Source organism: Chlorocebus sabaeus, chromosome 18 (genome assembly GCF_047675955.1).
Source record: "Chlorocebus sabaeus isolate Y175 chromosome 18, mChlSab1.0.hap1, whole genome shotgun sequence".
In the NCBI taxonomy this organism is placed as follows: domain Eukaryota; kingdom Metazoa; phylum Chordata; class Mammalia; order Primates; family Cercopithecidae; genus Chlorocebus; species Chlorocebus sabaeus.
In genome coordinates, this window is record NC_132921.1 from 23,318,163 (window position 1) to 23,332,971 (window position 14,809).

The 14,809-nt window shown below is 46.7% G+C and overlaps 1 protein-coding gene across 1 annotated transcript; it reads right to left on the reverse strand.

The window, feature by feature from the left end:
• Nucleotides 1–2,260: 2,260 nt before the first annotated feature.
• BOD1L2 (biorientation of chromosomes in cell division 1 like 2) lies at nt 2,261–6,016 on the reverse strand. The gene has a single exon (XM_008013988.3). The coding sequence runs from the start codon at nt 5,657–5,659 to the stop codon at nt 4,850–4,852; it is 810 nt and encodes a 269-aa protein (XP_008012179.3). The 5' UTR covers nt 5,660–6,016; the 3' UTR covers nt 2,261–4,849.
• Between the last annotated feature and the right edge of the window lie 8,793 nt (nt 6,017–14,809).

The window sequence follows — 14,809 nt, forward strand, 5'->3', positions numbered from 1 at the left end:
CAGTTCAAAAGCTCTGCTGTGGAAAGTGGGGAAAATTCCTCTTCCACCTTGTCCAACATAGAAGGGATGTGATTGTTCCCCATTTTTGGCACCTGTTCAATATTTTTGAGGTAGGATGGTTTTTATGACCAGGATTTAAAAAAACAATTTAGAGGGAGCAGCAAGAAATATGCAACTGAAACATTACTGAGTGGGCACCTCTTCAAAGGTCACTCACCAGACAGCAACACAAGCTCCTCCCACATGGGCTCCAGCTGGACCCACACACCACTGCCCCTCGGTCTAGTGAGACCCCCATTGAATGACATTCATTTTCCCAGTCGTAGAGCCTGCCCCTTATACCCATAGCTGCCCACAACCAATGGTGGAGCTAAAGCTCCAATCTGAATAGAACCCCATTTTCCCTCTTCTGATTCTGTGGTTTTGAGTCACACCAAAGAATGGGGAACAGAAAGAATGTGTTTAACCATCAGGCTTCATAGAAATACTGCCCAAATCTGCTGTCCCCACTCATTGTTGGTGCATTCACTGGAGGGGCAAGGAAGAGGAGAGGCTAGTGCAGTGATTTAGACCTGCTGGCTGTTCATAATTATCTGTGAATTGGCAGTAGGGGTGGGAAGAGTACCCAAGAAATGAAAACTGAAATTCCGAAGACTGAGTAGATGGAAAAAGAAACCAGGTAAAATTATCTTCCTTCTCCTCTCTTCCTGCCAAACAAAACAAAACAAAAATGGGTAATTAATCAACATCACCTATTGTGTTTCATAAGAATCTGGAAAACAGCCAGTTCCAGGAAGTGGAGAGGGAATAGATGCAGAGGGAAGAGGTTCTCAGTCTCTGGGCAGTGCCCACTACACAGTAGTTCTCAAGGTGTGGTTCCCTGGTGCAGCAGCACCAGCATCACTGGGAACTTCGTTAGAAATGCAGAGTCTCAGGCCTCACCCCAGACCCACTGCATCAGAAACTCTAGGGGTGGGCCCAGTAATGTGTATTTCAATCAGAACCACCCTCTGGTTAACCCTGATGCTCACTCAAGTTTGAGAAGCCCTCAACCTCAGGTGCACCCTGGTTTCCTGCATTGGGAACCATTTAAATCAGAGTGTGAAGGCTCTCCAACCACTTGCTCCCTGCCGCCAGCCACTCCCGCCATTCCCATCCCTCTCTCCTGCGCCTTCCCTTGGCCTTGCCTTTTGGGGGCACCATCCCAGCTTGGCCTATCCTTTCTTTCCAGGTGCTACTCAAATCTCTTCTCTTCAAAGACCCCTGAGACACTTCAGTCCTAGGAAGCACTCCCTGCTATGAAGCCACATGTATTCACATCTGTAACTCTCATTCTACACTGGCCTGCCTATCTTAGATTCTGATTTTCCCAAGCCTAGAAGTGCCTTGGGTGCAGGGTCCTTGTCCTCAAAGTTGCCAGGAAGTGGGCCCAGAAATCATTTCCTGCAAAGGAGATCCCAGAGCACGTGTATAAATCAAAAAGGAAGACTGGGAGGGGAGCGGGCTTCCCAGTCTCTGCAGATTGTCCTGCTGGCACATGTTATTCCCCTGCAGGCCCCGCATGTTATTCCCCACGTGGATTAGAGGCTGAACACAAACAGAATACAAAAGACAAAAGACAGGGAGCAGCGTTGCTGTCAGAGTCTATAAAAGTCTTGGAAGTGACAGCCGAGCTCTTGCCTGCTGCTGCTGCTGCCCTGAAATCCAGAAAGAATCAATTTCAGACCCAGGGCCAAATGGTGCCCCAGGGGGCGTGCCTGTGACAGGTGCTGACTCCGCCCAGACCCCAGGACCCACCCAGCCCGGAGATCAGAGTGGGGGAGGAGCAAGGGGGAATGGAAGAGTCGCCCGACAGCATAAAAAGGAAACACACACATCTCTCTATCTCTTTTTCAGTCTCTCTGCCTCTGTTTCTCTGTCTCTGTCTCTGTTTCTCTGTCTCTGTTTGTCTATATCTTTGTCTCTGTCTCCCTCCCTCCCTTTTTCTCTGTTTCTTCTTTGTCTCTGTATTTCTGTTTCTCTGTCTCTTTCCCTCTGTCTGTCTCACTCTATCTCACTGGAGTCTACTGCTGTATTCCTTCTCTGAAACTCTCTTTCCTCATTATTAGGATTTACAACTAAAATCATTTTCTTTCTCGCTTCATGAAACTAAACTGTGACCCTGGGGATAGTGACTGTGCCAACTACCCCTTTGGACTCCAAGTCTTCCCAAAACAGAGACATTTTCAATAAATACTTGTAGTTCATTGATAAGAATGTATAGAATTCCAGAAATTACATTTATTTATCCTTCTGGATTGCAAGAAAGGAATTATTTAGCAGGGACCAGTGGGCATGCATGCATGCATGTAATGAGCTCTCTCAAGTCACAGTACAGTTTTTTTTTCTGTTTACACATTTATTTTCAGAATACAGGAGTGTCCATCATATGGGCTAGCATTTTCCATTTGCCAGACTCATGTGGTGGAAACGGGAAGCATTCAGGCTAGGGTTGGCAGATTTGGAGATTTGGCAAACTAAAGCATGGGGCACCAGTAAATTTGAATTTCAAATAAACAACAAATAATTTTTTAATACAAGTATGTTTCAAATATTGCATGGTCTGTGCCCTAGGAGAGTATCTGTTGTTTCTCTGAAATTCATATTTACTGAGCATCCTGTATTTTATCTGGCAACCCTGTCTCAGGACAATCCAAGTAGAAAAGGGGAATAGTGAACTGGTAAAGGAAAAAAAAAACTTTAAAAGTTGTATTACACTTTATTATGTTATTTTTTAAAAGAAGGAGAACAAATCCCAAACCAAAAATCACTTCCGCAACACATTTCTTAAAAGCAGAAATTAGCTTCCTTTTATGTTAGTGCAAAGATAGGTGCCAAGATGGGGTCTCAGATGGAGTGATTTTAAATCTCAGAAAGAGCTTAGCTGTTTTTGTAAAAAGGAAAGTTGGCAAGTGATTAGTGTCGATGTGGCCCAGCTGCTCTTTTGTACTTTGAAAGAAACAATTAAAATGGCTGGGACATTAAACTTTAAAGAGCTGGGATGTTCATATTCACAAGCTAATTTTAAAAAGAGGCTGGTACCTGTGAAAGGAAGGGACATTTTCAGAAAGGACATGGTCTTCTACCTTCTGGACTCTAAATTTTGAAGAATCATTTAAAATAGCTCAGAGGTAAATATTACAGATAAAACACCTCCAGGGATAAGAAAGCTCTTTCTTGCTTAGACATGTAGATACCAGACACAAAATTAACTTTTGTTCACTTTTTAGATGATAAATACTACCATCTGAGAAATTAAATGTTGGAAAAGACAAATCCAGAACTGGTTTCTTTCTATAAATTGCTGAGCTCTTGTGATGTGCTAGGTCCTGGGGTTAAGGAATAGAAATGAACGAAGTAAATCCCTACCCTGGAGGAAGCTCACATTTAAGTGGAGATGACAGACCTGTAAGCAAAGACAGTTCACTGTGGTGAGGTGGTGTTGTTAAAAGCATGGTTAAAAAAGGTTAAAAGTGGCCCTGTGCTCAACACAGGCTCAGCCCCAGCCCCACCACTTATGCAGTGTCTGAGCTTTGGTTTCTACATCTGTAAATGGGAATAAAAATGGGAATAAAGATAGGATTTCTTCAATTAGATCATGAGGACTTACTATGGTAAGCAAAGTTAAGCGTTTAGTACACTGCCTGCCACACGGCAAGTGCTTTGTTAGACCTAGCTACTATTGTAAGTGTGGTCATCCCTTATGAGATCTATGGAAGCACAGAGGAAGGAGTCTGTCATTCCTGCTTAGACGGGGGTTGGGCATGATGTGTGGCTCCTCAGGGGCTGAGGCTTAAAGGAGGGTAGGAGTAGTTGAGGGCATTCCCTTCACAGTGAGCAGAGGCAACACAGGGTGTCCAGGATAGCCATAGGCATGGCGGTCATATGAGAAATGACAGTATGTGGGGTAGCAGAGGTGACCAGGGTCCCCATTATCATGGGCCTCATAAACCATGCCAGGTGTCTGACCTTCTGGAAATATCAGAAAACTGACAGAGCTTAAAGATGACAAGGACATAAATCTGCATTTCTTTTTTGTTGTTGCTGTTGAAAGATAAGCAATTTATTGACCATCCACTTTTCTAAAAAAACACAAATGTGAGAATAACATAAACACACTCAAGACTCACTAGCCCCTGCAAGACAGGAAGCAGCCTTGGACAGAGAGTCTGCAAATGAGTTTCCTTATACCTAATGTCTGAACTTCTCACTCATTCTAGGGTTTCATGTTTTGTTACCTCTTACAAAGGAAAGGAAACTGGCTAGAAGATTCATGTACAAGAAGATCACAACTTTAAAGCTATTTGACGCTAATGTTGTGTACAATCTAGTTTGCAACTCTGAGAGACCATATCAAATAAGTACTGTCAAATACTACTCCCAGTTAACCTTGACTGTCATTGTTCTTTGAAATTGTCTTTAGGATTGATTATGTCCTCTCGCTGTAGCTTTCGTTTATCCCAGAGCACAAACCCTAAAGTCTGTGTGCAGTCTCAATGTCCAAGTATAGATGTCTGTTTCAGGACAACCCTGAGTTGCTGTAGTGTTTCCCTCTCTGTAGTGTGTGCTTGGTGTCACGCCCTTGGAAGGCTGGCCAAATGGCAGCGTAATGCAGGGGGCGATAGGGTCAACTCTCTCTCTGCCGAACTTGCTTCCCTTTCAATCTGGTCACTGCTCATGGTGTAGGTGGAAATCTTGAGCTCAGTGATGACCTTGGCCTATCTTTGGTCTGAAATTGCACTCTTATGTAACCGAATCCATTTCTTCACCCAAAATTAAATAGCGCTTTCAAAAGTTGTCAGCCATATTCTTAGGAAGTGTCCTGAGACGGAGCTGGAGGGTCCAGGCCTTCCAGCTCTGCAGGGAGTACCAGTACAGCCGCTTCTTTCTGGGCCACCAGGAATTCACGAATTGCTTGTTCTATGTGTGGCCTGAAGATGTGGTTTAGTTTTGGATTCACCACCTGAGAAATAATCCTGTCTACTCCAGCTTCCGACCTCTCTGGCTGAACCACACTCTGCCTCAGACCATGGCGCAGTCGGTTTTCGTTCACTGAAGGATTCCATTCCTGCTTGTCCAGATGTGCTGACACAAAATTATCCGCTTTCTGGCTCAGGTTGTGGTATGCTGGCTTGGTGTCCACGTCGGCCTGGCAGTCCCGGCGGAAGCTGTCAAAAAGGCCCCGGCTCTTGAGCTGCTCCAAGATGAGAGCGATGAGCTGAGGGTCGCCAGGGGGCAACGAGGCCGGGTTGATGGGACCGCCACCCCCGCGGCCCCGGGTTGCGCCAGTGGCCGCCCAGGCAGAGGCCTGGCCCGCACCGCCGCTGCCGCCGCCGCCGTCCGCCATGACTACGCCCCGGGCCCACAGGAAGACGATTACAGCTTCTTCTCCCGGACAGAAGGCCCAGAGTGTGTAGAGGTGGCTAAGGGGGCAGTGAAGGAGGAGGGCCCCAAGGAGGCAGCAGCGGAGGTGACGGTGGCGGTGATGGCGGCGGCGGCGGTGGTTGGGGCGGCCGCGTGGGAGGCCAGCTCCAGGCCGCGGAGGTTGCGGAAGACGCGGCAACAACCGCCTGCTGGATTCCAAGCGCGCCCCAGATGGCGTCACCGTTGACCTTTGCATTGTGAGGCAGGAACCGTAATCTGTATTTCTTAAAAGAGCTCTAAGAGGGAGGTGGGAAACAAATGGGAGTGGGCAAGGGGGGAAACAGGGAGACAATTTCAGCAACCATTTCAATGCTCTACGAAGGAGATGGCGAGGAGTGAATGATCCTGGTGGCCTGGCAGGTGAAGAAGGTAACAGGGATACAAGAGATATTTAGGAGATAGACTCATCCCAGGGATTGGAGACCAACCGGGTGAGAGGCGAGGGAAAGGAGAGGGTCAAGGATGACCCCCAGGCTTCTCACTTGGGCAGGTGTATGGAGGTGCCATTTGCTAAATGGAGAACAGGTATAGAGGCGAGGATGGGAGACGGAGATATGATCATGCATTCCATTTTTATTTACTAGTTTAAGATGGGTATGGGTTATTCAGGTGAAGATGTCTGCCTATGAAGTCCAAAGAAACAAGGACTCGGGGCTGGGAAGAGACATCTATCTCACTGAAGATAGAGAACACGGGTGGCAATTACAATGGAGAACTTGGAATGGGAGAGACATCTATCTCACTAAAGATAGAGACTATAGGTGGCAATCACAATGGAGAACTTAGAAAAGATACAGGAAAACCTGGAGAGCCCATGAGGGGGACTGAGAACAACACTAAAAAGATGGGGGGGAAACTACAAGAGCCTTGGATCATAAAATGCAAAAGGGCACATTTCATGAAGGCCATGGGTGAAATGCCACACTGTGTTCCACAAGGTGTCCATTGGCTTTGGTAGCCATTGATGAGCCTAGGGCGGAGGCATCAGTTAGAGGGAGGTCATTTCAACAAGAGAACTGTATTGCAACCAAGAGCCACAAAAGGCAACCACATCCAGCGCCATCCAATAGAGAAGTGCAGGTGCACAGAAAGAACCTTCTATCAACATTTCAAAAGAAAAGCAGATCCCTGATTTCACCCCAACACTCACTTCCCTCGATTAAAATGCCTCTGAAATGTAGACACCAGATTGTTTTATAAGCCCTAGCATAACTTAGAGATAGTATATTTCGCAAAGAAAGTTTACACAATAGACTCTGTCAATAACCTCACCCCATAGCTTCTAACATACAGGTACAGATGCCTCAGAGGGACATCATTCTGAATCTCATCCCACAGGAGACAGTGAAACTACCAAGACTTCACCATAGCAACCCCCCACCTATGCTCCTCACCATCCCCATGATTAGCTGAACAAGTCGGTTCCATATTTTTTTAACTAATCAATTTTTATTGAGGAACTAGTTGATGTGGCCCTGTGCTAAGCTTTATGGAGCTTTCCATGTGCCCAGGCCAGTCTAACACTCAATAAATGTTTGCTGTGGCTGTTGTTTAAGATAGGCAACATGGTCAGCCTTTGAAAAGCTTACAATCTAGTTGGAGAGGGGAGATGTTGACAGAGAAAAACGTTCAGGACATATACAGGCTCCATGGGAACTTGGATGCAACAGGCACACCTAGCATGGTGTCTCGAACAAAAGACAGGCACCATTAATATTTGCAGAATGAAGACTGCACAGAAGAAAGGAGGGTGTCCCTGTCATGTGTTGGAGATCACTGAATGCTAGGAGAATGTGGCAGATGGAAGAAGACTTTGCAGAAGTGCTAGAGCCTGAACTGAGTCTTCATTTATCCCCTCACTGTGCACGAGCCCTTCAGATTGTGCAGGAGTTCTCTTAGAATGGAATCACCTATGTGGATCTGAGATGAGATCTATGGGGTTCTCCACTCACAGCCTAACCCACAGATGGACATTTACCTAAGCTTTTGAAAGTGATGATAATAACAATCCTATTGCAGCGTTCCATTCTGTGTTGAAAAATATCCACTGTCAAACACCTTTTCTCCACCTCCTCCAGAAGTCTTAAATAGTGTGCTGGCACGGTTTTTCTGAACAGCTGACTTGTATTATTTGTAATCATAGACATTAAGTTACCATAATTATCCCATCACCTTGGATCAGGGTGTAGGGCACAGGACAGTTCTCACCTCTCACTGAGGTTTCAAATCACTGCTCCCGGCTGCCTGGCAAACTAGAAGGCCACTAGAGTAACTTCTCTGACCTCTAGCTGACCTGCAGGGATCAATGAACAATTAATTACTATCATCCCGCTCCGGGAGAGATAGCACACTGCCATTTCTCAATTACAACTGGAAGTGCCCCTTGGCTGACAGCTGCCTGTCGGACAAGGCAAGCCCCATGCTGATTCAAACCAGTGCCTCCCACTGCAGCTACACACACGGATACACACAGGGACATGCCATATAACTCAGACCACATCCATTCCCCCATGACACTCACCCACAATCACACAGATCACACCATCTTCCCACCCGCTATTCCCACACTTGCAATCACGCCAGTGTCAGACTCTGAAATGTAGATACCAGAGTGTTCTATGATCCTTAGCATAATTCAGAGATTGTGTATTTCACTAAGAAAATATTACAGACTCTGTCAATAATCTCATATCATAGCTTCTAACATAGAAGTACAGATGCCTGGGAGGGACGACATTCTGAATCTTACCTGGCAAGAAACAGTTAATAGTCTTTATCAGTATCAATCTTCCTCATGTATTATGTGGGCACCTAGACCAGTATTGTTCAAGGGTAGGAATGACCCTTGCCTTTATGACTCAGGAAGACTTTGTCTTTGCTATACTTCTTATGACTTTTCTACAGGTAAAACTTTTGGTGTTTTCCACCTTCATCTCTTCCTACATCTTTAATGTCCCCTCCACCCCCATCCTAACCCTCTGTGTTCTGTTTCCTCCTCAGTCACCTTGACCACATCACCTACGCCTTTCCTAGCTCCTCCCCAAATACCAAAGCACCTTCTACATATTCACTCCTTTCCAGCCCCATTCTCTCCACTCCTGATAAATGAAAAACCTGGACTGATCAACTCAAACTGAAATGTTTCTGGCTGCTGACAGCTTCAGCTACCACTCCTGGAGTTAATCCTAAAATTCAAAAGAGTAAATATACTTGCAACCTCAGGCTCCAGTTCTGCTTGAAGGTGGGAGTGGGCTACTTTTGATCATAGAGGCTCAGAGAATCCTCATATCTCACTATGTGTGTATGTTTCCTGCTTTATTTCTACAATCAATGATCTAAACTGTTTATTCCATTGGAAAGATCCACAAATGCATTAGCCAAGACTTTTGGTTGCACACAACAGAAACCCAGCTTAAAAAAGGAGGGGGGATATATGGGCCCACTTAAAGACCCAACGGTCTCTCTGGCTGAGGCATAGTGGGATCCAGGTACTGGAACACAATAATCAGAACTTGATCTCTGGTTTCCTCCTGACTGGCTCTCCTCCTAGACTGGATGTCTTAACAGGGCTCTTCGAGCAGCTGCAGGTGTGCGTCACCCATAGTCAGCAACTGCCACCAATAGGAGAGCTGCTAGTTCTGAGGAAGAGAAATTCCAACAGAAGTTTCAAGATCATATCTCTTGGTCTACCTTGGATCAGTCCTCATCCTCGAACCAATCTCATTGGTCAGAGGCATGGAAGACTAAACTAGAGACAATTCCTCTCCTTTCCCAGCTCCTGACCTCTACTACCCAGGGCAGACTCAGCCTGTGGCCAGTCATGGCCCCTGCTGATAACTGTACAAGAACAAAAGCCTTTGCTAGCCCAAAGCTTGACTTAGGGTGCCAGTGACAATTTAGAGGAACTGTAAAACCATAGTTTCTGGGCCCTCATCAGCAAGCAAAACCACCTTAAATTAATCAGGTGTAGACTGTACTATCCTGATCAAACTACCAGGCATCTAGGAGGTGATCACAAATATCATAGTTATTAAAGGGACATGCTTATGACTCCACTGCTTACATTTCCACCTTGCCCCATGCCTAGAAGAGAGCAGTATTGGAATACACTTTTCCAGTCTCTCCCTCGACTGCCCCCATCGTGTGCTGCTTCAGCCAGAGGAAGAGTGACTTATCTGCTTGGTGAGATCAGGGAGAGCCAGGCAAATCCACTAGGCCACATTGGCCAAGAGCAGACTCCTTGAGTGGGGCATGGACATATCTTGCTGGTTCTCTTAGACCTGCCTGGCTTCATCTCCAACCACGAGGGATATCTGCTTCTCTTTAGCAGGAATGTAGTTGGATGTGTACGTTCAGACTGAAGAACCACACGAAAGATCTTGCTACCCAGTTTTCCAGAGAGTCCTATGCTTTGGGTACTATAATTGACTCTTTGATCTCATTTAGCTAAATGAGTTGGCTAAAACCAAGAGGGGAGAAAGCATGAGTAATTACCACTTCCACCCCTTCTAGCACAACAGTAGCAGCAGAAGACAGCGATGATGATGATGATGATGATGATGAAGGTGGTGGTGATGGTTACAGCGAGGTCTCTCCCAAACCCAGAAGCTGTAGGGAGTCAGGCCAGCAGTGACCATGTTCTCTCACTTTCCCTCCCTAAGAGAACCATCAGCCCTGAGTGTCCCCCTATTGGGGGCTGACCCTTGTCTTCTGCAGAGAACACAAAAATAATTGCAAAGTGCTGTCTCCATCCTGCAGAAGCACAGCAGTCGCTTGAGTCTGGACATTAAATCATACCAGAAGACTGTATATCTGCCCTGGGAAGGAAGGAAGCAATTGAAACCCAGTATTTAAAGGCAGTCTCAGATTTATCCTCCCTCTTGACAGCCTACAAAACGTTGGAGAATAGTCCCTGCCTTTCTCTGAAAGATAAAACAGGATCCACTGTCCAGAAAGTGGCCCTGAGAAAGTTCATCACTCATTCTCATGTGACCTTCCTAAGAAACAAAAAACTGCAGGCCAAAACTCTGAGTTTTAACAGCCTTCTACTTTCACTCATTTTCCGAGCAAGTGCTGTGTTGCCTTCTCAGCATCCCACGATGTTCCACTTTTTGTGCATTTCCTTTCTTGTTTTTCTCATCAACAAGGCAGCAGCACTGATTTTTGTGCATTTTCATGGAGATACATCTCACCCACTGGCTTTGTTCAACCCAAGCCCCACCCTTAACCAGCAGACCTCCATGACCCCGGAAGAGATTTTGAAGGCAAAATATTTTGGCTTGTTTCCATTCAGAAAGCTTCCCTATTGTTTGGACATTAATAAACTAAAATCCAAAGTCCTCAACCAATTACCTCACCTCCTAATCTAACTTTGGGAGTTTGCTGGCTCCATGTCAAGCCGATTACTGACGAAAGGCAATCAGTCATCACGCCTTGTCTGTGGGCAGGTGAGCCCAACCGCCCTGCAGGGCCAGGAGCAAGTCAACATAGGATTGTGTCATCTGCAGCTCTCAGTCTGAAGAACTGTGGGTAACACAGTGTGCTGATAACCCCACTCCGTGTCTTGCAGTAGGAGCTCACACTGTTGACAATTAACCCGATCCAAGAGACCCACATAAATCAATCACTACAGGGAAAAAAATTGTTCTTGATCTACAGTGACATATGTATAGACAAGGTCAGTGGCCCGGGTTTACAACCTTGCTGTCTGAAGTGAGAATCCGGGGAGGAAGCTGCCGATAGAAGATAGGGGCGTTTCCAAGAATTTCCAGAGACCCATGCTGAGCAACCTGCTTTGCATTGGACATTCCCGCCCTCAGGCCTGTTTCCTTCCCTTGACATTTGATGCCCTCTGCACTGGTACGTTTTGTGTTGCTATAAAGGAGTACCTGGGACTGGGTAATTTAAAAGGAAAAGAGGTTTATTTGACTCATGGTTCTGCAGGCTGTTCCAGAAGCATGCCACCGGCATCTGCTGGGCTCTCAGGAAGCTTTTCTGGAAGGGGGAAGGCAGGGGGAGCAGGCGTGGCTCTTGGTGAGAGAGGGAGCAGGAGAGACAGCAGGAGGTGCCAGGTTCTTTTAAACTAAAATCATACAGTGAGAACTCATCACCACAGAGAGGGCACCAAGCCATTCACGAGGGATCCACCCCCGTGGCCCATTTGCCTCCCAGCAAGCTGCACTCCAACACTGGGGATCACAATTCGACAGGAGATTTGGAGGAGACAATCATCCAAACCATATCACCCTCTTTTGGGTTTCTGACTCAGTGTTGTCCCCAGTCCCACAGACTTGCAATTCCCAAAGGGTCCCCGCAACTGCAGGGCCATTGGCCAGGCCTTCTACCCAGAAGTCCCTTCCTCCTTCTTCACTGACACTACTCCTTCCCCTCCCCACTGGAAACCTCCTGTTTGTCATTCAGGTCTCAGCCTAGACATTCTTCAGTCCAGGCAACCTTTCTTGACCCCTCATTTGGCTCAAGGGCCCTTCAGGTGTTCTCCCATAGGGTCTGTATCCATTTCCTGGGGCTGTTGTAGCAAACTACCATAGACTGGGGACTTAAAGCAGCAGTCCCCAAACTCTGGGGCACCAGGGACCAGTTTCGTGGAAGACAGTGTTTCCACGGGCTAGTCCAGGGCAAGTGGAGGTGGTTTCAGGATGATTCAAGCACATTGCATTTGTTATGCATTTTATTTCTATTATTATTACATTGCAAAATATAATGAAATAATTATACAACTCACCATAATGTAGAATCAGTGGGAGCCCTGAGCTTGTTTTCCTGCAACTAGACGGTCCTATCTGGGGGTGATGGGGGACAGCGACAGATCATCAGGTATTAGATTCTCACAAGGAACGTGCAACCTAGATCCTTCACATGCACAGTTCACAATAGGGTTCACACTCTTGTGAGAATCTAATGCCACCGCTGATCTGACAGGAGAGGGAGCTCAGGCAGTCATGCTCACTCCCCTGCCACTCACCTCCTGCTGTGTGGCCTGGTTCCTAATGGGCACAGACTGGTACCAAGGGGACCCCTGGTTTAAATAACAGAAATATATTGTCACATGGTTCTGGAGGCTGGAAGTTCAAGATCAAGATGTTCCCAAGGTTGGTTCCTTCTGAGAGCTGTGAGGGGAGGATCTGTCCCAGGCCTCTCTCCTCAGCTTGTAGGGGGCCATCTTCTCCCCGTGTCTCTTCATGTCATTTCCCTTCTATACCTAACTGTGTCCAGATTTCCTCTTTTTACAAAGTCACCAGTCATATTGGATTAGAGTCCACCCTAATGACCTCCCTTTACCTTGATTACCTTTGTAAAGACTATCTCCTAACAAGGCCATATTCTGAGGTGCTGAGGTTAGGACCTCAACAGAAGAATTTGAAGAGGAAAAAATGTAGCCCGTAATAGGACCCTTATTACTTCTCACCTACCATAGGATATTAACCGGCCTCATTCCTCCTCCATCACCCTCACTGAGGGCAGGAATGGTGTCCGACCCTCCCTCTAGTCCAGTATCTAGCATGGGGTAGGTTCTCATTTCTGTTCATGATTTCACATGCCTGCCCCTCTCCTCCCTTTCTTCATTGTGTAATGCCCTTTGCTACTGACAGCGTGGGCCCTGGTGGCCACAGGAATTGAACTGCCTGGCATGGGAGTAGGTGGGGTGGGGAGGGCTGCTCAGAGCCCGCCTGCTGTTGGTGACACAGCGGTAATGACCTGGACACAGCTTCCCCATCTGCTTCAACCTCCAGGGAGCCACCACCATGAGGACGAGGGTCCCTCCTTGGCAGGGCGTGCATCAAGCTAATTCTCCGGCTCCATTTCTTAATCTAATGGGTGGTTCCAGGAATCCAGCCATGTGCTCTAATGGGCCCCTGTCATTAAAGGCTTGGCAAATGCTCACACTCCCAAGCTCCCTGAAGCCCAGGAGGGCTGGCCAAGGGCTGAGAGGCACCAAGGCCATTTTCAAAAGCAAAAGGGCAGCAGGATCATAGTCCGACATTTTTTTAAACCTGCATTTATTTAGTAAATAATGTATGTTAATGCAACATATGCTGTATTATGCAATAATGATAGAAACAAACTGATCCTCCTATCCCAGACTTCACTCGCATCCTGCAGCTGCTCAGCAGGAATCCTGCACCCGCCTCTGGCCGAGGACTCCTCGTCAAGTTCACGAAAGGGCAATGAACATTTGAGGTCAGCTCCTGGCTGCCTCCTCCCCTGCTGGGCTGCCTGACCTCCTCCTTGTCCCTCCCTTCTCACACCAAGCCATCCACACCTACCACCTTCCACGGACCCTCCTCAGACCTGCAAGACCTCCCTGACTGTGTTGGCCCACAGTGACCTCCAGTCTTGTCAGATCACCTCATCCTTTGTCATTTGGGCGTTAGTTGACATACAAGGGGCGTTGCAACTTTACTGCTTCCTCCTTCTGTCTCCTAAGCAGATCGCAGAGTTGCCCTTTCTTCCCCAGGGCACCAGAGCAGTGCTTGGGGCAAGCCAGGATTATTCCAACTTCGGTTGACCGAGAACTTAATGTCACATCAGATCAGTGTTTGCTGGGGGCGTGCGTATGGGGCAGAGGGAGGTGATTGACTGCAAAGGCACATGAGATAATTTTTTGGGGTGATGGAAATATTCTAATTCTTGACTGAAGTAGTGGTTACTTGGGAATATACATTTCTCTAAACTCACAGTTACAATCTGTGTTTTAATGTATGTAAATTATTCCTCAATAAAGTTAATTAAAGAAAACAAAATCCATGTTATCGTAACAACACATAGAACAGGTTTCCCTCACAGTTTGGCAACTATGAAGTTCTAACCCCACCCTTGGTAGACAGCTATTCTGACACTCAATGACTGTGAGAGTTGACCCATGATACTTGTTAGAATCTAGGTTTGAGAGAGCACACAGCATCCATCCAAGACAATGCTATGGGGCCTGTATCATCAGGAAAATTTTGTCTTAGCAGCAGATTGTTAAAATTCACATAGGACATGTTTTATTTGCAAAAAACGGTCCAGGCCCCACCACCAGGAGCCTGGGTTCATGTCTGACAGTCCATGGGTTGTTGGAGGCATGCTTTCCCGGTGTAGTTTTCTGTTCCTTTAACTATCAAATGAGGCTTCAGGCTGGCTAATCTGTGACATTTCTTTTAACTCTGCAATTCGATAATAAGGCTGCACCATTCCTGTGCACTGATAAAGTCACCAAGTCACTGGAAAATTGGTGCCCGTGACATCCAACATACTCCTGACATACACCTGCCCTTTCACGGGCCCATTCCTAATTCCTGGTTCTTTGCTGAATTCTTCTCCCATCTCTTAGTTTTTCCTGAGT

Excerpts from the sequence above, each read along its gene's own strand:
- BOD1L2 (XM_008013988.3), bottom strand. The coding sequence starts at position 5,659 with ATGCAAAGGTCAACGGTGACGCCATCTGGGGCGCGCTTGGAATCCAGC.